This window comes from Scaptodrosophila lebanonensis, unplaced genomic scaffold (assembly GCF_003285725.1).
Source record: "Scaptodrosophila lebanonensis strain 11010-0011.00,11010-0021.00 unplaced genomic scaffold, SlebRS2 tig00000072-arrow-pilon, whole genome shotgun sequence".
Classification (NCBI taxonomy): Eukaryota; Metazoa; Arthropoda; class Insecta; order Diptera; family Drosophilidae; genus Scaptodrosophila; species Scaptodrosophila lebanonensis.
In genome coordinates this window covers 5,763,395-5,790,444 of record NW_022060558.1, presented here as the reverse complement: position 1 = coordinate 5,790,444, position 27,050 = coordinate 5,763,395, and the positions used below count along the sequence as shown (strand labels likewise).

At 38.7% G+C, this 27,050-nt stretch overlaps 2 protein-coding genes and 1 long non-coding RNA gene across 4 annotated transcripts in view; 1 reads left to right on the top strand and 2 right to left on the bottom strand.

Annotated features, from left to right (window-relative positions):
• Positions 1-30: 30 nt before the first annotated feature.
• LOC115625560 lies at positions 31-1,140 on the bottom strand. The gene is made up of 2 exons (XR_003995536.1): positions 1,033-1,140; positions 31-132 (listed from the first exon to the last, which is right to left on the bottom strand). It is a non-coding gene; the product is annotated as an uncharacterized LOC115625560 (long non-coding RNA).
• Positions 1,141-9,230: 8,090 nt separating this feature from the next.
• LOC115625307 (DNA-binding protein Ets97D) lies at positions 9,231-11,670 on the top strand. Of its 2 annotated transcripts, XM_030520326.1 has the most exons (6): positions 9,231-9,363; positions 9,432-9,555; positions 9,689-9,758; positions 9,819-10,602; positions 10,670-11,147; positions 11,204-11,606. In XM_030520326.1, exons 1-5 carry the CDS (start codon positions 9,300-9,302, stop codon positions 11,101-11,103), a joined length of 1,476 nt encoding a protein of 491 aa, XP_030376186.1. In that variant the 5' UTR covers positions 9,231-9,299; the 3' UTR covers positions 11,104-11,147; positions 11,204-11,606. The 2 variants fall into 2 exon arrangements, with proteins under 2 accessions (XP_030376186.1, XP_030376185.1); XM_030520325.1 differs by having other exon boundaries at positions 10,670-11,670.
• Positions 11,590-27,050, bottom strand: part of LOC115625308 — a 41,595-nt gene continuing 26,134 nt past the window's right edge. Inside the window, exon 3 of the mRNA XM_030520327.1 lies at positions 11,590-13,162. Coding sequence (XP_030376187.1) covers positions 12,156-13,162 — 1,007 coding nt within the window. The 3' untranslated portion in view covers positions 11,590-12,155. The remainder of the gene's footprint in view (positions 13,163-27,050) is intronic.

Genomic DNA, 27,050 nt, shown 5'->3' with positions numbered 1-27,050 from the left:
ACTGCTGTTCATAATTGGTTGCAAAACTTACCTTTTTGGTTGAATTTCAAATTTCCACTTGATACAAATCTGTTTTTTAATGGGATTTCGTGTTTGTTGTGGCTTGCCTTTGCTTTATTTATTTTTAAGAAGCTGTTTCCGAAAGAAACAAAACAAGAAATTTTAATACACATGTACTACGTTGGGTTTACGCAACTTTACAATTTGTATTTTCAACACAAACAATTCAGAAACACTTCTCATTCAGAGTTCGGGGTCAGCATTTTTTATTTTAACTTTATGTGTGTGCGATCAAAGTTTGATTAAAATACAACAAACATTTTATTTCCCACGAACATGCGAATCGATTTAAATTAAAAAAAAAAAAAACACCGCGCAACGTTTGTTGTTATTGTTGCCTCTGCAGTTGTTGTTTTTTATTTTGTTGTTGCCTGCCCTCGCCCTCGCCCTAGCCAAGAAACAATGCCAGATTTGAAACATGCCTACTACGAGTATTGCTGTTTCGTCTCAGTTTACTTGACAAGTTATGTTAATGCCATTGTTATCAATTTATGGTTATAACATTAAAATGTTTGTCGCTCTTTAGCTTGCTGCCCATTTTGTTGCTTCGCGCATGAAAGAAATCGAATTTAGAATAGAAGACATTTGCAAAAATTAACTCACGTTACGCGCGACTTACTTGTTAACTAGTTTTGGCCTACAGCAGCAAAACAGCCACATCGGCCACAACAGTAACAACAACAACAACAATAATAACAACTAGAAGCGCCATTAAATACCATTAAATTCTAAGCAAAAAACACATGCCAAAAACGCGAACCGCCCACACTTTTCCCACTCGACGAACCAAGAAACCCGCGCACACACACATAGCCAAGCAAATTGCTGTGGAAAACAGTTTAAAAAATAGTTTGTTGTTTTTTTATTGTACTTTTTGGTTTACGAAACGCTTAATTAAATAGACGTTGCGCGAGTAACTGATATTACTCAGTGGCAGCTTATCGAGCGACTGCGGCTTTTGGCCAAAATTACTTTTCTGCAGCCACGCAATGAGAAAGAAGTCTCGAACGCCAAGTACGTCGACGTTCTTGAGAGACAAGCACCAAGCACACCCGCTCGACAACCGTCGCGTTTCAATTTCGCTGGCGAACTGTTTTTCAATATTGAATGAGCGGAAGAACCACACCGGCAGCGACAAACAGCACCAACGAACCTCAACACTCGTCGAACTGAAAAGATGCAGATACAACAACAAAATGACGGTCAGACCTGCCAACCAGCTGTTTCGGCCGAACATCGAACATGTTGCAGCTGTGATAAGAGAGAGCAACATTGCCGGCAGACATGTTCCGCCTCTCACCCGCGTTCGTATGATTTTTTGTTTATTGTCATTTTGTTAATGAAATTTCTTCAGAAATAAGTCATACATTTGTATATAATATTTTTGTGCTTAGACAATTTTATTATTGCACGTAGCAGCTGTCAAAACGATAAATTCAGCGCTTGGTGACTTTCCAAGCGTGACTCAAAAGACACAACCGATGAATCCTAAATGTGGTCACTGCAGAAAATAAAACTGCAAATGAGAAGCGGCCATAAACAAATTAGAAATCGACTCGTCAAATGACGGAATCACCATTTGAATGAAATGACAATTTTATTGAAATAATGTGCGCGTATGGGTGAAGTTTTGTGCACCTCCTGGATCCCTATTCTAGACACTTGATATAACAGAAAACTTTCAAAAAATCAATTAAACCAACCATAATAATGAATCCGACTTCAGCTCCCTTTTTAAGATTTAGATTGCGTACGCCCTTCCATATTCTTACATAGTACTTATATGTATATAGTATATGTAAATCATTCCGTCAATTGCAAAAATTATACAAGTGCACTGATGTCAAATGACACGTTCTTAACTTCCTGATATATGGCAAGTCGTCCAGGATGTTATCCTCGCAGCAGAGCTTGCGAGAAAGTTTATTTAATTCCATGAAACTATTTTGGAATATAAATCTTTTCCTGGCAAGTTCAGAAAGAATGATCTCAGTTCCTTTGTTTGTACTTGAAGTTTAGATCATTTATAATGTTTCGGTTATAAATCTTCGTCCGACATAATCCACTACTAAAGAATTTTAAAAGGAACAATATTATCATCATAGCGTCGGTTCAGAAGTAATTTAAAACTGTTAGACGTTCAATATTTAAATCTAAAATAAAAATAAATTCAGCTTTTTTTTTCTTTTATTGAAATTAATTTTGTTGTTCCGCTTTGGAAGAATAAGGATATCTCATATTACCCCGGCATTCATTTTTCCAACCTGTATTTATGTAATATTCAGTAGGCCTGATCTTATGAAGAACCCAAAGAAGAATTTCCTTTCTCGGAAAAACAAAAAGGAAATTTATGCCAAGACTTTAAACAACAGAACAGTTTGAATATAAGCTGATCTTGCTTATCCTTTATGAATCATTAAAATGTGACGTTGCATAGTATAGTACAACCAAACTCAATATATCCTTTTTTGCATGCCTTAAGGATTATTTTTAACGTGTGACAGCGTTTGAAATAAACATATCTGATACCGGATTTAGATCAGTCACACAAATCGAAATTCCCACCCCTTGGAGTAATATTTGTTGTCGTTCTATCTAAGGAACTACAAGTTAGGCAAAATTTTATTGGATGTCCATTCGTCTATATCGATTGGCGCTCAAAAACTTAATAATACTCAAAAACCCTCTACCCAGTCCACTGGACGGAAATTGCGCCGAGCCCTGGTCACTACAAAATTTCGAGCTGGAACCCCAATAACTGCAAATCCAACACAAACAACCAAACACTCAAAACCCACTTTGTAGGTGTAGAGCGAACCGAACAAAAAGTATAGAAAAATGGAACTTCATAATTTATGTGGCGACCCAGAAATGCCGGCGGCGACTTAACGAAGCCAATGAAAATGCAAAGGCAAAAACAAAACCAATTAATTAATAAAAATTATGAAGAGGAAGCTCAGAATTGTTGACTTATGTTCAGAACAAACGCAGACGTCGCCTTTCAGATGTCCTTGCAATTTCGAAAGTGTTAGACCCGGACTCGGACATGGAACTTCGCGACCTAAATAGCGCCGTAAAATGCAAATTTTTCACTTCATTTCCCACTTGCCCCAAATTCACTTGTTTTTGTTGGTTTTGTGGGTCGCCTTGTGGGAGTTGTCCTATTGATTTAGTTCCAACTACTTTAGTGACGCAATTCTCGAGTTGAATGCGCCGCGACTGTTGCCACCAAATGTGAGAGAGCTAGAGGCGCCCCAAAGGGGTTGTTTCTGTTTCTGCCTTCTGATACTGCCACGTCTGGCATTTGCCGCAACATATAAGTCGCCGGAATATGATTCTTTTTTTGGCTTTCGAGCGGCGCCACGATGACTGCGCATAATTTTATAGCTTCGTTATATGACTTGGTGTCTCTGACTCTCCCCTCGCCGTCGTCATTGCCATGCCAATGCGAGCAGTTGTTGGCTCTTTTGCCGAATTCCCGAGCACACGGCGACGCCATGGCTTCGAACCAGGGATATGAATGTTTCCTATCCGCCCAGCTGCAGCTGAAACTGGCCTGCCATTTCGTGATGCACATGACCTAGACAACTTTTGTTTAGATTACGAGCTCCGAGGGCTATACTCGTAGATCGTAATCAATGGGCACGAGGGCCAACGGGTCGATCAGACTACGGCTTACGGGTGTGTGGGCGCACTTCATTAGCATATCATATCATAGCATAAAGCCCCTTACATAGGCATGACTAATGATTTTGGCCAATTTGTCATCTGAGCTGCAGCCAGTGACTCAGCCAGACCCCAAGGAAGCCTCTAGAAATACAACAACTACAGCAACAACACAAAATGATAAAGTCGAGTGACTTGGTCGAATGAACTAAGCGTTTGGCCAGCAAGTAAGCAAATATTAGTCAGTGCAAAGGTAAATATACTTGTCTGTTTACAGAGAGTGTGTTTGTAAGTGGGTTCCTATGTATAAAGAAGTTATTCAGCTTCATTAGCTTCGGTCAACAACGATTTCAATGGACACTGGCACTATGGCTGCAAGGGCAAACAAAGGGCAATAAATTCTAACATGTTCGCAACGCAATATTAACTATTTTATTTAAGTATAAGCCTTATAGTAATTAGTAGGTACGAGTGTGGTATAAGATTTTACTTTATTTACAAATGTGCTAGCTGGTCAGTTATTTCTATTTTAGACTTACTTATATCTTTCTATATTTTTAATCATACTTCAAATCTGTTGTATTATTTTTAAATATAAATAAAAATGTATACGCGAACCATTCCAATCAATCTATAGCCTGCAAAAGCTGTTTAAATTAATTACAAATGAGCTAGCTGGTCAGTTATTTCTATGTTAAACTTACCTTTATCGTTCTATATTTTACAATCATAATTTAAATTATTAAATAAAAATGTATAAGGGAACCATTCCAAATCTATAGCTTGCACATTAATGGGCTGCTTTTGTACAAATGTTTTAAAGAAAACAACCGTTCGTCAAGAGAATTGTTAGGATAGTAGCATGAATTATTCAAGAGACCCGTCTCCGAAATGTCCCCCCATAGAATCCCGTAACGACTGCTCTGAAGATACAAATTGTATTCTTTTTAAGTGAAAGTACTTGTAGGTTTTATTTTCTCAAGATTCAAGATTTTGATTTTGAGGCGAAGAGAGTTCCTTATAATTAGCACGGACTGTAGAAGAATTCGTAAATATCGCTAAAAATTAACAATTAGAAGCCACTTGCCACTGCCTTCGCCTTGTTTGCCTCAGCTCTCAAGCTGAGTCAACAATGAGGTAATTAATGTACTCAGCTCTATTTCGAGTGCAGAACTCACGCACTCAGAACCCAGATACGCCAAATTGCAAGGTATTTGCCGCAATCATCTTAACAGGGAAAACATGAAAAATCGTTTGTTATAACAAGTGCTTTTCGCTTGGGAGAACTCGACAAATTGCTTTACTGTTTCGAAAGATCGCTACCTCTTGTGATAAGACAATTGCCAGTCTTTGTCTCTGCTGGGAGACAGACTGTCTAACTGTCTGACTGACTGACCCACTATTTCATTCGTGGCGTTTTATCACAATGTATTGGTGTCTGGTATTCCACTGTCGAGTGCCAATGAGGAGCTATTGGTGCCACTTGCCTAAAGTGGGCGTTTCAGTATCATATCTCTCGGCTAATCAATTCACATAGGCCGAGAATTTTTAATTATTTTTAGTACTTTTAATACGATTATTATTATTACTAAATGAGTCATTTGTCTTTTCCGCAACTCTCAAATTTATGCCGACCATTGCTTGTCAAAAGCAGTAAAATTTATATTTCGATGCGTTCATGATCAATTAAGGAATGCCTGTTCAAATAAAATTTGCATATTGAAATAACAATTAATTTCTATGGCTTTTTCGAGTTGAGTCATTTCTAGCTTTTTGCTTTTCCATACACAGAAATGAGAACATACAAAACCGAGTATGCCCCTCATTGCCCTTAAAATATATTAACGTATAATTTGATCCCATTATTAATAAAAAGAAGCCCTCAGCGAAGTACCTAAAAATTGCTGATATTAATTCTAAGTCGAAGGAAAAACAAGACTGCCGTACAGGATTTCAGATGTCTATTTTATTCCAAGTATTACTTTAATGTTTAATATTTATGGCGCTATAGATATCTTAAATTCCGTCGGTTTCAGACTTGCTTTCCGTTCTACTTTTTACATCATCAAGAGGTCTTTTATATTGATGTAAGGCATCTCTGGCCAGAGAGGATAGGAGATAGGAGCAATTACAATAAAGTTCCAGTTTTAATGGTAATATCATATTAAATTTCCAGCTTTTCATTAAGGAGTCTTTGCTGCGATTAATATAGATACTAGCATTTGTCCAAAAACTGCATAATTATAATTTAAATTTTTGTCGAATTGCTATGATATTGGGGAATGAGGGCATAGGGGAAACAATCAAATGCCTTCTGAGCTAAAATGCCTAAGTATGAAAATTATAATTAAATTAGCGGAACATTTATAATCTCATCTCGTGGAAAAATGGCTTGCAGGCTAGCACAAAGATGTAAACGAGCAAAAGTGCAATTATGCCACCTTTACCCTAAACAGATAAACTTGTCTTCCATTGACCGAACAACACCAACATTCCACAAAAAACCCAAGTAATATACCTTGGTATCCATTTGGAAAGACGGCGTACTTGGCGTAAACACATCGAAGCGAAGAGAAATCCACTGACATTTAAAGCTAGTAATCTACATTGGTGTTTCAAACATCCATCCACCATTAAAACTGGAGTACAAAGTACTCTTGTACAATGCAGTTCTCAAACCAATTTCGACAAATGGCTGCGAGCCTTTGCCCATAGCTCGCTTGCGTTAGTCATTTAGAAATAATCCAGTGAGCTCAATCGAAGATACCGAGAACTAAAACTAGGGCACCATGGGCATACGGAATGAAAATATTCATAAGAACAGAAATGTAGCAAATGAAAGCAAAGGTTCAGATCAAGCTTCAGGCCCAACCTAATACACTTGCGCTGTATTTAATTTGGCGCACTAGCCAATAAATAATACTGTACTATAAATAATTAATTTTAATTAATTAAATAAGATTATTAGGCTAAGATTTGCCTACATGTTAGTTTCTAAGAGACAAGATACGATAAATAAAACAAGAGAGAACGCTACAGTCGAGCAAGCCCGACAGTGTAATATGTATAAAATTAAAAAAAAATAAATAAACTCGTCCTTTCTCGGACCTAGGAGAATCTGGATGCCAACTTTGGTTATTCTAGCTTTTATAGTTTCTGAGATCCTTGCGTTCATCCAGACGGACGGACAGACGGACAGACGGACGGACAGACGGACGGACATGTCTAGATCGATTTCTCTCGTCGTGCTGATTCAGAATATATATACCTTATGGGGTCGGAGATGCTTCCTTCTGCATGTTACATACTTTGCACAAACCTAATATACCCTTTTTACCCTACGGGTACAGGGTATAAAAATTACGGTAAAAAAAAGTATAATTATATTAGTCAAGCGAGGTCAAAACCATATTAAATGTAGAAGCAACAGTTTAAAAAAAATATCCTAAAGGAAAAGTTATAAGTTATTCCTTGTAGATTAGAAACGAAATATTTTCTAATTATCTTGCCTCGATACACCACACTGAAAAAAAAGCTCGGAAATTTCAAAATTTACACGTAGATTTAACTATTATCTTGACGTTTTTTATGCCTTTTATATATAGTTTAGATCAATATTAATATTACAAGTGAAGAAGAAAAACGTGATTCAATACACATCCATACACATACCTAACGACCATATCTGTATTTCAAGGGGTTTCACTTTGTATTTATACTACACAACAGCTGAAAAAAGACTTGGAAATTCTAGTCAATTAAAGTTGAATAAATGTCTAGTATAATTAAATCGACTACAAAAAAATGTGAAATTAATGTTATTATAAAAGTATATTAAAATATACATAGTATGGAATATAGTTTAACAATTTGTTATTTGAAGTGTGTGCTTATTAATATTTAATATGGTTTAACATTAAATTGAAACAAAGTTTTACACTTTGTTTTGAATATTATTCATATTAAAATCACTAATTGAATATGTTTTTAGTAAAATTTACGATGTTTTTATTTGATTTGAATATGAAATAGTATAACATCAGATTGAATATGAAAATATTAATTTGTACTATGCAACTTTTTTATCAGTGTACTGTAAAAATGCTTTACCGTTTGGTCCAACAAAAGACAGCAAATAGACAAACATATACCCTTTAACTTGTTCATATATGTAAAAACATGTGAATAGCACAATACATACACGTAATTAAATATATCCGCATTAAAACAATCGTCTCGATTCAAACAAACATCCCACTGGTACCAGCAAAGCAACGCCGATAATTTATCTGTCCTGGACCTATACAATAACAATCCACAAAACGTCCTATCAAGCACAGAACAAATAAAACTTAATAGAATTCGCCGTGGACATACCGCACTAACACACACACATTACGTGGACTGAACTCTATCTAAACACTGCCCGTTCTGCAACAACGCCACATAGATTATCTGTTGTCCCAAACATTAACCCCATCACCGAATTACAAACCCATCAATACACAACTCTAAACTTTTCACTATTAAAATATTTAAAAGCCACAAACACCACAAAATCTAAGCCCACTCCTCATACATACATATGTATTTCTACTTTTTATAGCCTGTACCCAAGGGTAAAAGGCTATACTAGTTTCATCATGATAGGCCAATTCCGCAGCGCTGCCCGCAGCTGTTGTTGTTGTTACTACTTTGGTTGAACTTTGTGCTGCATACATACACGCATATAAACACGCATAGACACGATGATTTAAATGTATGCTGTTAAAACTGTACATAAACATGTCTTCTATGTATGTATTAAATAAATTTTCTTTATTAATTTAATTAAATAATTAAATATTTTAAAAAATAATTTAATTTTTTTATATATATTTTTTTTTTTATTGCTCGACACAATCTCCTCCCCATGTTCTGCCCGCAGCTGCTGTTGTTGTTGCTGCTTTGGCTCAACTCTGTATTGCACACTTGCACGAACACAGAATCTCGAATGGGCACGAACATTACGACTCTATGTACGTGTTGCCTATTTTTTATTCAATTAACTTTTTTATATTAAACAAAGGATTTACAACAATTACAAGAATTTAAAGAGTTGAGCCCACTCGACTATAGCATTTCTTTCTTTTTGAACCTATGAAGTAATTCTTATTGCAAATTAATAAAAGGCGACATAATAAGATATTGAAATTGCTTTACAAATATTTCTGTTATTCTCTTACATCTCCCATGTATCCTTAACTTTCAGTCCGTTATTAATGGAAGTAAATTGGTTTACCAAATAGCAAACACAAAACCCGCAAAAAAATTAATAATTAAAAAAAAATACTGCCTAAAAATGTATTTATAGCGATAACGGCTTTGCAGCATATTACAACGGCCACTCTATTTAGTATTAAAATACTAAATATTCCGTGCACAAAGGTCTGTGCTATACAACGTTTCCTGTTATCGGTATCGATGCCAGTATCAAATATATTATCGTATGCGCACATTTTGTGTGTTTCTATTAAAATAAGCAATATTCTCAAAAAAAAATTTACAAACATTACTTTAATATTTCATCAGGCATGGACAACAACAACGACTTGTCCGAGGAGCTAATGCGACGCCTGAGCTCTGGCGGCGGCCTGGGTAAGTGCAGGGACATTTCCAATTTTTTGTCACCTGTTGTAACCACAAATGTTTGTAAACAATCCCAGAGGCGATGACCAACGACATGTTTGAGGATAATAATATATACGACGACAGCAACGATGTGGACAACGAGCCAGACGACATAATTATTGTGCACATGGACATACGGGAGCCGCTGAGTGCCTTAAAGTAAGTTTTGGATGTTAACAATTCTGTATGACGCCACTCTCTGAATTGCTTCTGACAGCCAACAAAATCATTCGATTTTGGACTACTGTTGATTCGCTCTACATATTTCTAATAAAATGATTTGCATTGGCAGGAGAATTGTGGAACAAAAAATAGGTGTGCCACTGAATTTTTACACCTTCTGCCTGCAAGATGCCACAGAGGTGAGTAAAATAAAAAACCGGTGGAGTTAGAAACCAATAACTACAAGGTTACACTTACAGCTGGAGCCACACAAAAACTTAGTGGATCAGTGCGTAAAGGGTGAAGGATTGGTGCAGATCAACGTTCAAATTCAAACGATTGCAAAAAAGATCAACATAGTCGATGTGCTGAAACCAACGGAGGCGGCGCTTGCTGCCTTGTCCAATGACATGCAGGAAGTGGAGGTGAGCGCAGAGAGCAGCACGTCAACAACAACAAGTGAAACAGCAAAGACAAAAACCACGATAACGACGACAACGAAAGCATCACCCAGCACCAGTCCCAGCAAACAAGCTAACAAGAAACGCAAGCTTAAGCCGGAGAGCGATGATTCGGAGCCGAACATCAAGGAAGAGGTCAAGCCAGTGCTCAACTGGGTGCTCGACAGCAAGTTCAAGCGGGAACAAGCGCGGCTGAGAATACCTGAAAATGCGAGCGAATGGAACAGGGCTCATGTCTCGCATTGGCTGGAATGGGCGGTCAAGCAGTTTGAGTTGCGCGATCTGAACATGGCAGACTGGCAAATAACGGGCCAAGAGCTGTGCGCAATGAGTCACGAGGATTTCCGCAGAAAGCTGCCACGGGATCCGGGAAATGTTTTTTGGACGCATCTGCAGCTGCTCAAAGAGTGCAACTTTGTGTCTGTGGTGCACAAGCAGGCCGAAGAAATGCGCAAGCCGAAGCAAAATCGGGGATCTGCTACTACCGCTGGCGGAGAAGCAGGAAACGGTACACCCATTGCCGGCAAAGAGCAGCGGATCATGCGCAAGTCCTTCTATGTCCTTCCACCAGCACGAGCTGAATGTAAGTAACATGAGCCAATACATGAATTTATTATTATTATTCCTCAAACTATCGCTTTAATGTACAGCTGCCGATAGCTCGCCCGCCTCACAGAGTCCTAACAATATGAGTGCTACCGGTTCGGGCAACAATGGTCAGGTACAGCTCTGGCAATTTCTGCTGGAGATACTCACCGACAGCGAACACACGGACATCATCGAATGGGTGGGAAACGAAGGCGAGTTCAAACTAAGTGATCCGGATCGCGTCGCTCGTCTCTGGGGCGAAAAGAAGAACAAACCGGCCATGAACTATGAGAAACTGTCGCGCGCGCTTCGTTATTACTATGATGGGGACATGATCTCCAAGGTGTCTGGCAAGCGATTTGCTTATAAATTCGATTGTGATCTGAAGCTGTTGATTGGCTATGATGCGAGCGAATTGGCTGGCCTAGTCAACGAACGAAAGCTGACAGAGCGACAGCATCTCGAGCAATTGGAAGCTTGCGAGGATGCGACATGACATGCAGAAATTGTCATAAAAGAGGAAGACAACATACTGTGGAAGTACGAAGCGCCATAACAAAAGCGATTTATACATTCTTAAGTTTTTAACCCTACAGTATACACTTAACCAAGAACATATACAGTGGGACATCTAATTAGTTTGCCTAATTAATTATTCAAGTTATACATTTGATCGTTTGAAATGTCATCTCTAGAAACCAATTTGCATTAGACATTTAAAATCCGGTCGAAGTTCTTTGATTTAAGAGAAAATATATTTAATTTTAATTTATGGCCCCGGTCCCAAGTACATCGTAGGTGCTGATGGAAATTTTGACTATAAACCGAAAGTCGGTTGTATGTAAATTAAATCATATTGAATTCCTGCGCTGGAACAGAGAATTAAATATTCACAAAACGAAGACCAATTTCGTTTCCTTTAAAAAGAAAACCATTCAAAACTATCGATCTTTAAAATCTGCTATTGGGTACAAAGTAAATATTTTATCAAAGCACATCTGTTTATTGTTGATCATCTTTTAAACATACAGATATATTTAGGTACTAAGCATTACTAAGATTATCATTATCTCTGTACATTAATATCAGTTATAGCTATAAGTAATGTTACGGTTTACACAATCAATATTTGTCTATTCGTAAGTGTTGCGATTTTTGTAAAATCTATAAAATTAAATTAATTTCGACATCGACATGATTTCCATTTGCATTTTGTGATTTTACATGACTAGTTGCTTGTTGCATGCTGTATGTTTTTGCTACTGCCTAGGCTTGTTCTGTAAGTGGTGGCTATATAGCCAAGTTATCAGATTAATACTCGTAACTTAGGCACTTTGCGACTACACCTAAACTAAACGTAAACATTTAGAGGCTAGACTAAACGCGCGTCTCATTTCTCAAAGGAGTGTGGGAATGTCCTGGACTGCTCTGGTACCCAATGTGAAGCACCCGCTCCACTGCAGCATGGAGCGGAGACACATCGCGGGCGGCGCATGGGCATGGAGATAATACTTTGGATTCTACAAATAAAAAAGGCACTAACAGTCACTACAACTCAGTCGTGATCTCGTCCTGCGGTCGAAAGCCCAGCTTGTAGAACTCATCCTCCAGCCACAGAGAACTCGCATTGAGATCGGATATCAGATTGCCGCTCTTGAGCGTGTTGAAGCTGCTTCCGAAGGGATCCGAGGCCCGTGGCTCCTCGAACTCATGCAAACTGATCAGCGAGCCGAAGAGGTGCAGCTTCTGATGGGCCGAGGCGGTGCTGTTTCTATCGCCCGCCACCAGATCACCAGCACCGCCTCCTCCGCCGCCAGCACTCAGTTGTGTCGTCGTGCTGGCTACTGGCGACCCGTGCTGCCGGAAAATACTGTGGTGCTTCTTAGCAGGCGCCGCATAGAGCGCATCCTGCGCTCCGTGGCCACCGTTGGAGGCCTGGAAGAAGTCGATGAGCTGCCCCACCTGCGGCTTGTAACGCTCCAACGCCTGCTCCGACCAAGCATACAGACGCGACCAATCCTGCGGCGGTGCCGGAATCAACTCTATCGGTCTATTCAGCAATATGAGCAGCTTGGCCAGATCCCTCACGATCGGACGATACGAGTTTGCCGCCGCCACTTCGCCAGACAAATACAGCTTGCGAATTTGTCGTCGTGTGTCATTCAGCATGGCCAGAAAGTACTCGGCGTTGGGTCGCATCTCGTTCAGTTGACGCATGAAATCGGCTCGATCCATCGTATTCTCATTGATGAGCTTCTGTTTGACAGACTTGCGTCTTCGCTTGCGCCTCACAAGCATCACGGCGACGGCCAGTAATGAGAGACAGACCAGAAAACCGCCCAGCAGGCCGGCCAATGCGGCCATCAGCGGTCCAGAGTAGCCAGTGGGTACACAGACACGACCCATGAACTCCGTGTGCGCGGACCATTGGTCGATGTACCCCGTCGGACATTGCTCTACGCACTGGCGCGTATCTGTGACCAGGTACAGAGGGCACTTGATACAGCCGGACTTGTTGCAGCGCAGGCAGTGGGAACTCGTCGTCGCTGGGCAGCCTGTGAATGGGAAAAGAACAGAGAGAAGGGGTCAGTCTGTGCTCTATGCAGGTGGAGAGGTGGGGGTAGTGGGGTCTAGTGCCAATTAGTGCTTAAATCAACATAATTGCTGCTTATTTGCATATATTCACATACATACTATATGTATAAGTATGTATATGTATGTGTATACGAGCAACCAAGTGCTTCCAGTGACAGTCTCCATCGTCGGAGCCATACCCAATTGTCATCGTTAATGGCAACAAATTAAGTCATTATGGCTCATCTCAACGGTCTATGTATGTATTTATATATTCATTTCTAAGCTCATTCAAATCTATGCGTCTCTTGATTTTTCAATGGAACCCACATGCCAACTAGTCATCTTTTTTGTTATACTACTCTATTAAATAAGAGATGATGATATTTATTTTGGGATCTAATGCTCTCTATTCCACGTGGTACAAATTTTGAATGTTCTTTCAGTTTTAAGTCCAGTACGGTTGCATAATAGTAGTTAAATCTACGAAGTCCATAGAGAAAAAAATTTATATATCAGCGTTTAAAATGTTAATAAGAACTAGATTTATGTACGTATATCTTCTAGAAGCTTTAATCATGAACTACTTCAAACAAATTGTTAAAGCCTGATGATGTTTCCGAATTTGATCAAATCGAGCTATAGGGAGAGATATATGAGATTTTAGATATCATAACAAAGTAAAACTTTTAATAGTTAGCCTAGCCCTCGTTTCACACAACCTCTTTTAATACGAACTCGGTCTAACACGATTAAAAATTTGGCACCTTTTCTCTCTTTAAAGTTGAAAAATATTTTAAAAAAAAGAGGTTTTTAGAAACGCAACCCACATGTTAAGCGAGGTCTAGGTGTATATAATTCCATAGATTGGTGTCAGTCTTTTCCAATATCTCGAATAGATATAAACAAATATAGGGTGTTGTGGCCTTCGGAAAGACGAAGGCAGAGGCTTCGTTCGTTGCTTGCTTGCTTTGTCGTTCAAATTCAAGGTAAAGCCAACAAGAAATGTTTGACTTTTGGTTTTAGTTACACGCAGACCCAAACGACATTAACATATCTGGCTTCGAGCCCAAAGTGTTGGACAAACAAAGCACTGACAGACAGCCGGCTCGCTGAACTACATATTCTAGGAACGAGAAGGCGGCGGCGTCGCCAACTGGGAAAGTTTAACATGGTCTAAAAGACAACGAGCAACGCATTACACACGGCCCCAACATCAAAAGCTTTTGCGCCGCCGTTGACAACTTCGAGCACTCGGGACTCGCAACTGCTCCAGCAGCTGGCCCATTTATCTTCGACAAAAGTTTTTGATTTCAGCTTTTGCAGGCGCATTCCCCCACGTACGTGTGCTTCCCATTTGCCATGCACTTGGCGTTTCAGGTGCCTGAAGAGCCTCAAGAGCCGCCGCCGCCTGCAATTGAACGAATTCGTGCGCCGCCTTGCCAGCATCAGCGTCGTCATCAATGGCATTAACTTGTTTATGTGCTAATAAGCCGCAGTTGCAGTTGCAGTTTCAGACGAAGGCGCTGTCGCCGTCGCCGACACCGCCCTCGGCTTACACAGTCCACTCCACTGTGCTGGATGTCTGGGCTTTATCATTGCCATGGCCATTGCCATTGTTGTGGCTGGAACTGTTGCCAATTCTCAGGCAAGAAGAACTCGTGGATAATCAGTCGTAATTCGTAATTGATATTGTGCACGTCGTTTGTCTGTCTGCCCGTCCACCCGTTCGTCCGACCGTCCGTCTGTCTGCCTCAGATTGTACGTACGAGTACGAATATATACAAGTATGTATGCCCGTATGCTGGTATGTGTACGTCTGTCGGGCTTGCTCGCAAGGGCGTGCAGTTGATCAACGATAATTGGTTATTAAATGGAAGATTGGCTTTATTTGCTTGTCAATAATGCTCAGTCGTTTGTGGCCGCCTCTTGCGCATTGCTAGCAACGAGTGGTTTCGGATTTCAATTTCGCATAACTTAGATGCATTACACGGATTTGACTATTTGGAGTATCACTTGTTTCTAACTCCAGCGTATATTAATTTCCGGAGGAATCCCTTTTGCTATGATATGATCCGAATAAGCCAAAGTACCTCAGATCTAAACTTATACTGTTTATAAGGCCATAGTAGTAGTTCCTATCGCATAGGCAATGAACTTATATTTGTGATTGTGTATGATTTGCATTTTTTCTCTTTTCTCTTTAATCAAAGCATTGAAGCCGTGCATTCAGATTAGCACCTTAACAATACATTTTTATACCCTGAACCCAAAGGGTACAAGGGTATATTAGTTTTGTGCGAGTGCACGTGGAACACACAGAAGGAGGCTTGGTAGACCCCACAAAGTATATATATTCTTGATCAGCATGACAAGCCGAATCGATATAGCCATGTCCGTCTGTCTGTATGAACGCAAGGATCTCCGAAAGTATAAGAGCTAGAATAACCAAACTTGGTATACTCTTGAGCACGAGAAAGAACGAGTTTGTTCAGTTTTTCTGATCCAACCCACCCACTCCCCCCCCCCCCCCCCCCCTATTACCGATTTTCTATAACTCCCGTAATTCTTGGAATTTTAAACTATATAAACTAAATTTAGTAGACACATCTAGTTAGTAATTATATATCCGTATACCAAGTTTCATTATGATATGTTGATCAGAAAGAAAGTTATAGCCATATAACCAGGCCCAATGCACACATACATACATACATATGTACAAGTACACAAACACGCATAAGGCACGATTCTGATGGAAATGTAAATGTATGTATGCATGCATGGAATATTTAATTTAGTTCATTAATTAAATTAATTTAGTTAATTAATTTAATTTAATTACCCCTACGGGTACAGGGTATAATAAGAAGCGAAATCTATTGTTTTTCTCGTTTGGGTTGCATAATCATTATTGATTTAAAAAGCGCTTTAAATACAAATATATACGACTTAAAGCGAGTCGAATATTTGGTTTCGTAAATGCAGCCTGATACGAATAACTACAAAGTTCCAATTAGCACAAACATTTTAATTAAATTATGAGGCCTCATTTGATCAATTTATCGAACAAATGGTGTGCGTTGGAATTTGGTTTGAATTCATCTGATAGAATGATTACTTTTTCAACATGCTTGAACATATATGTAGTTCTATAATAATTGAAAATATGAAATGGTGGTACTGGCTATGACTTAATATTTGATAAAAACAATCCCCGAATTCCTTAACAAGAATAACTTAGCCTAATAGCAAACATGTGCATTAAGCAGATATAGAAATGAATTGTTCGGTAAAACATGACAACTAGTTGGCATATATTTAGTAAACAAAAATATGCTTAGATTTCGTCTGGAACAGACACTTCTTATTGATCACAAAACATTTATTTAATTAACGTCGCAGGTGCTTTGGAGAGAGTAGAACAAGATGAAATATAATTAAAAAGAGATTTAAAAACTGAAAGCCATAGAGCGCGGATTCACAATCATTACGAGCAACAAATTTTCAGCGATCCCCATCATCATTATCATAAGCAGAACGCCTTCATGCCTTACTCCGAATGCACTTCCTGTTGGTTTCACATCACCCTTTTCGCCAGCTAAATGATTGACTAAATAAGCAGTCATGAGCATAAACATTATTACCAACTCTGATGACTGTTAAAACCTATAATGACTACATTTGGGAGTCAGGTTGGAATAAAAATGTTGAAACTTTCTACTCGAACCGGCCGTTATTCAAAAGAGCCGTGAGTCACAGAATCGTAAGAGGCTCTCGAAAAATGTGCAAATACTTGTCTGAAATTCGCATTTCGTATTATCTAGGCGTGTCCAAAGTGTCAGACAAATTACTTTCACTCCAAACGGCAGCTGGCAATAATAACAACAAATTTTTACAATTATAATAAAATTTAAGGAAAAATACCGGAGTATAGTTTATCAAAAGCAATCGTAATCGTGAATCGCAAATCTGAATCTGAATTGTTGCTGTCCGTGTTTGTTTTATGGCGCTGGAAATGAAGCACGCATAAAACTCATTCATTAAAACGTTTAACAACACCAGCAACAACAATGCCGACTGAAAACCGCGTGTGGATTTTATGTGATTTTCAATACAACAACGAAAACAACTACCTGAAGCATAGACACAAATAATTGAGTGCCTGAGCAGGGGTTAGAGAATCAAGCCTCAAGGTCGTTCCATGCCAAAGAGCCGCCGCCGCACATGAAATTGAAAATTGGATATTGAAAATCAACGGCGGCGGCAGCAACGACAACTGCACAAAAACAACAATAACAATATGTAATAGCAACAACATCAGCATCAGCATCGAATGTAATGAAACCAGTGGCGCTACCTCTATACTCTATTGTCTACACAATAGCCGCCACTGTCTCCGAAGTCAGACTGAGGTGATGGAGGGGCGCCGGGTACGCCCCAAGCCCGACGCGAAGCTTGTTTGTCAATTAGGCGTTTACATTTGCATAAATGTACATACATATGTATGTACGTAGTAGACTCGTATAAATATTCAACGAAGAGCACATGCAAAGCTACAAAAGCCAAGAGCTTCTATGGCGTTGTGGGGGAAAACCTTACTTACAAGCAAAGAGAAGGCAGCAGGCATCAACAAATCACAAATTACAAATCAACACACCACACTCAAATACATCTGCTTAAGCTATCAATGTGGGCGTTGCCAACGTTAATTTGTGCAAATTGTTGCCAGCTATAAAATCATTCATAGTTCACAGCATCAACGTAAAAATTAAACAAAAAACGTAAATGCTCCGAACACGTTTGGCTTCAAGCAGCGTTTGCTAAATTTGATTGCTCGAGCCATTGGAAGAAAGTCACAGAAAAGAAGCAACGGCACAACTTTTACCAAAGTTCAGGCCAATGTTGTTCCTGTGCATGCCCAAACGACGTTTATTAAAATAACGGTGCTTTAGTACGCCCTAAGCAAACTGAAAACTGCAAACTCAGTTCAAGCCCAAAACGAAAAGCCAAATACAGCCCGATGGACTCGTGCGCAAGATAGGCGGGTCCATTGGGGCTGGTCCAGACCGCCGACTTTAATAATGGTTCACAAAAAAAACACACACACATACAAAATGAAATATGTATACAGAATGTTTAAGTTTCTTCAGAAAAATAGCAACTCATATGTATGATTCGGAAATAAATAAGTACGTATTCGTCATAGCTAAAACGTATGTACACCGTACATACATACAAGTATATATTTTACAGAGAGTCTAATTTGTACTTATCTCGAGCCATTTGCTGTTGTTAGTCAGGTAGTGTTCTTTATTAGTCCACAATTTATAATTTTTGTGGTTGTAATTAGGCTTATGTAAGAATACATTTTCTTTTAGTTACAGTTTTCAGTAATTAAGATTTTGCAATTGTGAGTCTTTAAATAAAAAGCAAATTTAATGTGTAAAATATAGCCTTGTATTAATTAAATTCATTGGGTAATTGATTTACCTTTTGATCCGAACGTATCTTTATTGATCAATTAAAACAGAATCATTTACACTAAAATGGATTTAATTTTTCCGGGATCTCCGAGATCATTACATCTGATATCAACACTGCCGTTCTTATCATAGGTTTTAGTTTGATTTATAATATAAGAACAGCTCTTCAGATGAAACAAAATCATAATCAAATATTAAAACACAAAAGTACAATGGGCTGATTGCTATTTTATTGATAGAGTTGGCGGCTTAACAAAATATCTTTGAAACAATCTTAATTAACGTAGAGCGAAAATTTTAGTCTCGCGAAAAGAAATTTCAATTCTTATTATACTATAGGTCGCATTAACAAACGGGAAAAAAAAATCAAATGCCAAACGACAATTTATCAAAGGTTTTTGTTATTTTTGGCTGCTGAACTTTATAGTATTTGGGTGTCCAGCTTGAATCTAAAGTGCGCATTCAACAATTCGAATATTTAAGGATCTAAAAAAAAGGTTGCCCATAGAACTTCAAATTACGAATGAAATCAAATTCATATGGGACTAGCTACTTGGGAGAAAAAAATGTGGTCTATATTAAGAATCGGATATTACAAATGTAATATTTAGGTCTTTCAAACGTTGTCCCATCTTCGCAAATTCCAAGAAATTTAGGATCTGTCATATACAAGTATTCTAGTAATATTGGTTGTGATGTATTGATCTGAGAACTCTTTATTTCATCTATGTACGAGTATAGTATGATGTTGCGAAATCAGGTGGAAGTTGTAATTTTGAATTTACGTTTAAAAAGGTTAATGAACGTGGCTTTAGATTAAAGAAAAAAAGTATACGTTCAACAGCTATTCAGAAATTGTATCGAGCTCTAGATTATTAGGATTCACTGTACTTGCTTTAATATTTTGTTCTTGATTAATTGCTTTATTTTTGTCGGCAAATTCGATTCGGGTTTTGTTGGTAATTTTGGTCTGTTGTACGAAAACGAGCTCGGACTGCATTATGCAGAAGCAAACATCCGTTCGATTCTGCATGATTGTCACGATTTCTGTGCTGCACAAACAAAAGACGGAAAGAGCAACAAACGCTGAGATATTCTATAGACAGAGTTGAGGTTTGTTTCGATTTCGTTTGCTTCGTGCCATTTAAGTCTGGGACTCGTTCTTTGCGCCAAAGTAATTAAAATGCGACTGACAAAGACAATTTGATCGTTTGGCTTTAACTTTGTTTGCCCAAATATTTTGTTGCCTTTGTTAACGCTTTCGGTTAATATTATTATTTTTTGCTTATGTTGGTTTTGCTCATAAATCAGGGGCAGCCATTAATGGCATGGTTGGTTGGCTAATTGTACACGACATGTGCACGCCGTTGTCAGTTGTTCGGGCCAAGTGTTGTTGGCCAATTCCGAAAGGCTCACGCTTGTGCCCAAATTAACACCTCAAAGCCGGCAAGTCGCGCTGGTATTGCCGTCTGCGGTGCGAGGCTGGTGACAAATATCAAAAGTGTACGTACGAACGATTATTTCGGCGAAAAATAGTAATGCCAATAAATATTTTCAGTTAACTTGTTTGGCTGGTTTGTTTGCCAGTGGCAGCCAATTGCAGTTGGCGGTAATCGCAACGCGTTCTTTTTGCAACTTTTTTTGCCATTGCCATAAAAATCAAATTTACAACTGCAGCTGTCTGTTAGTGTTGTTTTCTTGTTGTTATTATAATTGTTGTTGTTGTTGTACAATATCGAATGCTCAGCGAACTCAAAGCGCCTGCGCCACTGACACTCGACTTGTAATGCCTCTAATTGTTGCCGTTGCCGCCGACTTGCGGTTAAACGCATGCTCCGACATTAATTCATGTTGAGTTTAATTGTTTTAGTTGCTCGTGCAACGCACGCCCATTTCAAGTGCCAGCCCACACATGAGTCGAGGGCAGCCATGACGTCGATTGCGATCGCGATCGCGATGGCGATGTCGATGTCGATTTTGATGCCGATGTCGGCTCAGACATATAGCACATACATAGAACGCGACGCAGCAATAAATGAATTCGAAATTTGAATTGCGTTTGCTCCATGCAGACAAAGGCGAGGGAAATTGTTTAAACAATGTCACAAATTGAATTGACTTACAAGCAACGGCCCACAGTAATTTACATAATTTCTAGATAGGCGCACAGACGCCCAATCTGCATAATAAAGACGTAGAGATAGACTTGTAAGCAGTATAATCTAATTTAACAAAGAAGGTAAAAGCGATAATAACGGCTTTGACTTAATTCAAATTACAGCATATTTCAATCAATAATTTCCTCGCCAAGGTCGTAAATAAGGCGGATTGCGAGACAAACTGAAAACCCCCTCAATAATCAATTTAAACGGCCTCCTCTTTTGGAATTCTACTTTTAAGCCGCAAACACACAGCAATCGGTTTCTACGCGCCCGCCTTTTCTTCAGACCGAAGCTTCTAATCTTGTAATAGGATGCGAGATCTGAAAACTGAAAGTTAATATATTTGAAATCGTTACATCTATTTTCTATGTGTATATATCATTCTTATGCAGATTCCAATATTTTATTACCACGGACAGCTGGACAAACACCGTAGTGCCTAGAACAGGCTGGCAAACACATTTTCGAATTCAATTTAAAATGCATATTTACAGTTGAGAAGCTTAGCTTAACTAAATTTGTCTACTTGAGAATCATTTCTAATCTCGTAATATATGCGGCACTCGGCTCATTTGAAGACGAGATCTACTTAGAGGCCATGCTTTGTGGTATGATATGAAACATTTTAATGAACTGTTTGTGGTATAAATACTCTGGCACCATTAAGATAATACTTAGTAGCATCAGTCAATTAGTATAAGCCAACGACACCAGGTCGCACTCATTAACTAAATTGCCAAAGAATTTAAACGAAAATTATGTTTATTTTTAAATCAAAAGAAGCTAAACAACAACAAATTTTCGGATTAAACAAAATATAGAGTTGCAATTGTTGCCTTAATTATAGAGTATAAACTAGTCAACTATTCGTAAAATTAAAAAAAATTGAGTTGCACATAGAATAAAACTTATTTGATTGAATGCTGTTCAAATTTAGGAAAAATAGGATTATTCTTCGCTGAGACTTTCGAACACTACGAGGCCCAATTCCGCGGCCTATAATTCGGCATTCGGCCTGTGGATTATTTACTTTATTTATTAACCGGGAGTTTGTTTTACACAAGTCTGGATGGACTTGTTACTTTTTCTTTTAGTCTTAAAAAACTCGTAAGCCCATTTGTGCTGAGAAAAATGAATGTCTTACAAAAAAGTAACACAATAGAAACATTTTAAACTGTTTTTTTGTTAACTAAAAAACCCAAATCTGCAAGTGCCTACTAAAAAATTATGCAAATGATGAAAGTAAAATAATACAATTTGCTGTGTCATTATTGGTAAGCTCTTAATTGGAAATCAGTGCCCAACATTAGCGTCTCTCCACACTAGCACTGGCAGCATGGAAACCAACTTGCCGATATGCCAAATGTATCCAACTGATTAGCATGACGAAATGTTGTACCGTTTTAAAACGTAGCCCGGGGCGGTCGAGTGGTCCACCGATAAAGCCAAAAGTTCAAATTGTGAGCAGTGAGCACGCTGTGGCGGTTACATCAAATGAAGCCAAAATTGCGGCGCATAGGCCAGCATTCGGCATGGTGGCGAGAGGCAGGATGGTGGGGTCGTGAGTAATGGAAACAAATATCTGGCGAAAAATGCGACAAAATCTGCGCAGCTTTGCTGCTCACGCAGAGCAGGCGGACAAAGACAGAGCGACTTCGGTTAAGAAGTCAGGGCGGGGCGGGCGGCGCGGAAAGGAAGTGGCTCGGAGTCGAGTGCCAGTGGGCTGCGCTTGCGCAATGCGTGGCAGCAGCAGGCAGCAGGCAGCGACGCATGCGCAGTCGACCAAACTCTGACAGCATGAAGCTCGAAGTAGAGATGGATACGTGAGCCAATTTTCCAAGTGAATTGAAAACATGATTCGCATATTACTGAGTATTTTAAAGATTATACAGTATGTATAAAGTGACTACAGCCAATCCAGTCCAACTTATTTTGCTTATATAATAAGCGATTGTATTACAAATCTTCAAATATCTTTAAATATATTGTGGATTCTAAAATTGAATTTATTGTATCGAGTTATGTGATAAATTATGTTTTTGTTTGCCAGCCACGCTTTTTTGAATATTCAACTGGAATGGATGGTTATGTTGACCTTAAAACAGGCGAAGAAATCATTTAGCTTTCTTGCGCCAAGAATCAAGTTTTCAAACCAATTAGCATAATTTGCTAATTATATTCTTCATCTCTATGTGGCCAAATGTAAATCAAATAATTTGCGAGGTGAAAGGTCAAATTTCGCAGCAGGACCAAATTTGAGATTAACTTTAACACCAAAGAGAATCACATAAAACGCTTTCAGTTGGTATTGTGTTCTATTCTTATTTTCCAAGTAATCCTTCAAAAAATACATAAATTACATCTGGAGGTTATTATGTATATTTTACTAAAAACACAACTACTTTTGAGTTAAAACAAAAACTAATTGCAGAGTTAAGAAAAGACTATGCATAAATCGAATTGTGTAAAAAAAGAAAATTTAAGTATAAATTCCCCCTGTTTTAACAAACCTGAAATCAATTAATGCATTTAAACTAAAACGCCGAAACTGAAACTGAAGATCATAACCTTTTCGTACCCTTCTTCAGTGATATTGCGTGCATCGCGATCACGACTTACGCCCATTTTTAGATTCAAACAAGTTCCGCTGCTGGCCGCTTAGCGATGTCGTCAAACGGTTGCACTTTTCGACTGCAAATTGCCAACTAAACGCTCCCAGCCACTGGCTATGCTAACAGCCAGCACATTTGTTGTTGTTGTTGCTGTTGTTATTATTGTTGTTGTTGTTGTTGTTGTGCTGATTTCAGCAAAACGTGGCGATAATTTCAACGGCCGGTTTTCCACGGCTTGTTTTCTGTTTATCAATTAATTTGAATTTATTCAGAGGCGTTTAATGTTTTCAGTGATATTTCTTGTTGAAATTAAATTTAATGAAGTTGATATGCAGTTGGGTGGGTTTTTCTCTCTGTTCCTCTCTCTCCCTCTCTGTCTGTCTGGGGTAATAGTGCGATAAATCTGATTAGGTTTGCGCACACAATTAGCATTTGAGCGATTCGGACACTTGCATGCGAAGCGAAAGTAGCGACGGCTGGGCCGTCTTGCACGCCTAATTAGCCAAAAAATAAAGTCAGTTTTTTATTAATTTCAATATGCTCTATGACATAATCGGAAAATAAAATGTCTGGTCCATTGAATAAATAGGAAGACTACAAGGGTACCTGCACATCTTTGATGTCGGAAGTTGGGAAAGGTTCCAAATTGAACTTTTCAATGCGAAATGTATACTTAATCTGTCAGATACAAGGTGCGTTCCATAATAAACAGGAATTTTTGAATCTAGCGCCCCCTGGTGGCGCTATCTATATGTCGACTGGTGCGTTAGAATCTGCTATCTTTATGGATTGTCCAGTGAGAATTTCATTACATTTCATCGATTGGAAGTGAAGTTATTGCGTTTTAAGTGTCAGCATGTTTGTGTTATCGGTCGGAGAATGAGCTTCGAAAAAAAGAGCCAACATTAAATTTTGTTTTAAAATTGGTAAAACTTTTACCGAAATTGATGAGACAAGTTTATGGCGATGATTGCCTATCCCGTAGCAGAGTGCACGAGTGGTTTCAACATTTTCAAAGTTTCAAAGACCGCCATCCTCAACGCTATACCGACAAATGACCTAAAAAAGTCGTCCGATCACCTTCTTGAACGTGCAAAACGTTGTATTCAGGCGGAAGGAGACTATTTTGAAAGCGACCAATAAATTTTTCAAAAAAAAAATTTTTTTTTCGTTTTTTAATTTATTTTAATTTTAATTTTAACAACCCCAAACATACTTATACGAAGTAATTTAATCATGAGACTTTCACATGCGAACTGAGTTTCAAAAAGCTTTAGGTAAGCCCGAATGCCAAAAGTATTATTCAATTCAATAAAGAAACTTATATGTTAATCTGTGAGATAGTACTGCATCCTAAAAAAAACTATCTATGTTGCAGGGGCTACTAAATCCTGATCCCAAAGGCTGGCTACTTGCACCTTTCTAAATATTTTCCACGAGTATTTTTATTCAAGTCCAACAAAAGCTTATCCAGGGCTAACATAGAGTTCTTACCAATATCACATATTACATTACCATTTTAATATTACCGTTTGTTTGAAATAATTATAATTTATTTATAACTACGTGAATACTCTTCAAAGAGTAATACTTTTTGGTCCGGTTTCATTTTAAACCAACTTAATTGGTGTACTTTAATAAAGAACATTTGGTAATAAAAAAGACACAGATCCCTTCCGGTTTCCCTTTAAAATAGGAATTGCAGGAAGTTCCACACTAATTGAGTAAACTGTGCTTTTCAGCTTTCTGCTGTATCTCATTAAAAGGTAAAGCTGTACGCGTCAAATCTTTGGTTGGTAGCGGGCAGGTCGAACGCTGTTACCAGTAGCCCAAGAAAAGAAAGAAAACAACAAAAAAGTCAAAGACGGCAACAATAACGAGCCACTCGGCACACGCTGCAGCTTCCGCAAAATGTCAATAGCTGGCCCAAAGTCTATTCAAAGCAGTTAACAAGCGCGGCCTTTGGGCGCCCAAGTCCACATTGCAGATGAGTCGTCTACCTCGATCATTGACAGGCGTCTCGAAGTGAGGGCGGGGAGTGCGAGGGCCAAGGAAGCACATGTAAGCACGTCATGACTACGAGCTTCACGAGCACGATGGCCAAAGCTGCAGGCGAACAAGGCAACAAACACTTTCGGTGTTGGCTCGACTTTCATTCCAATAATTTTGACTGTCGGCCGCTCATTAAAAATGTTTTACGTTGCTGTGCCACTGACAAGCGAAATAATTAAATTTTGGGGAAATGATAAGCGTGTTGCTGTCGAGCGCATTAATGTGGCGGCTACCAAAATGTGTAACAAATGCGTAGAAAGTTTCAGCCCACTGTCTTCGAGGGACGACGACTGGAGGCGACGCGTCATGCATATGCAACATGCGTCCGCTGCCCCGTCCACGTCCTCAAGTATGGGGAATGGTGCATGGTGTCTGCATGCCTGATAAAGTGTCAATACTGCGCCGCCTGACAGTTTCCACATGTCACACAAATCAAATCAAACACACAGCCGACAGCAGCTAGCGAACGGCAAGTACTTGACCGAATTCCATTCCTCGAAAAAACAAAAGGCCAACTGTAGAATCTGAGACCCAAAGACTGTGAATAATTATGCCTAGTTGGCAGCTTCAGCTTCAGCTTAGCCTAGACCGCAGTCTGCAGCCGACAGCTGCGGCCCGCCGTATGGCAAACAAAAAGCTCTTGAGACCCAGTCAACAGGCAAATACTGATGCATAGACGTATGTATATGTAGTATGTATATTCATGTATTGGATCCAAAACTCTTGTCTGCACGGCTCATAGTTGCAGGCCTCAGTCTGTTCGTAACCCAAAATGGAGGTTCTGTCAACTACTTGCGTTCGACGCAGCATTATTTGACTTGCGAACAGTCGAATTTCTTGTGAAAAGTTTCAATTTTCAAATTCAACTGTTTGTCTGTTTTCGATTGAATTGATAAAATGCGAAAATAAAACAATATGAGAAATAACGATTCTTTAACCTACATTAAAAAGTTAAATGAGAGAAAAATGCAGTTAACGCATTAGACCAGTTTCTCATCTTACGATTAAACATCAGTTTCCTCGATGTGATGGCCACCCATGAAGAATAAAACAAGAAAGGAATGCTAAGTCGAGCAGGCTCAACTCTTAAATACCCTGTACCACCCCACAAAAAAAGAAATTCAATTAAATAATTTATTTATTTTAATTAATTAACTAAATTAAATATAAAATATTCCATACATGCATACATACATTTACATTTACATCAGAATCGTGCCTATGCGTGTTTGTGTACTTGTACATACTTGTATGTATGTATGTGTGCATTGGGCCTGATTATATGGCTATAACTTTCTTTCCGATCAACCTGTCATAATGAAACTTGGTATACGGATATATAATCACTAACTTAATGTGATTACCAAATTTTAGTTTAAAATTTTAAGAAATACGGGAGTTATAGAAAATCGGGAATTGGGGGTTGGTTCAGAAAAAATTAACAAACTCGTCCTTTCTCGGGCTAAGGAGAATCTGGATACCAAGTTTGGTTATTCTAGCTCTTATACTTTCTGAGATCCTTGCGTTCATACAGACAGATGGACATAGCTATATCGA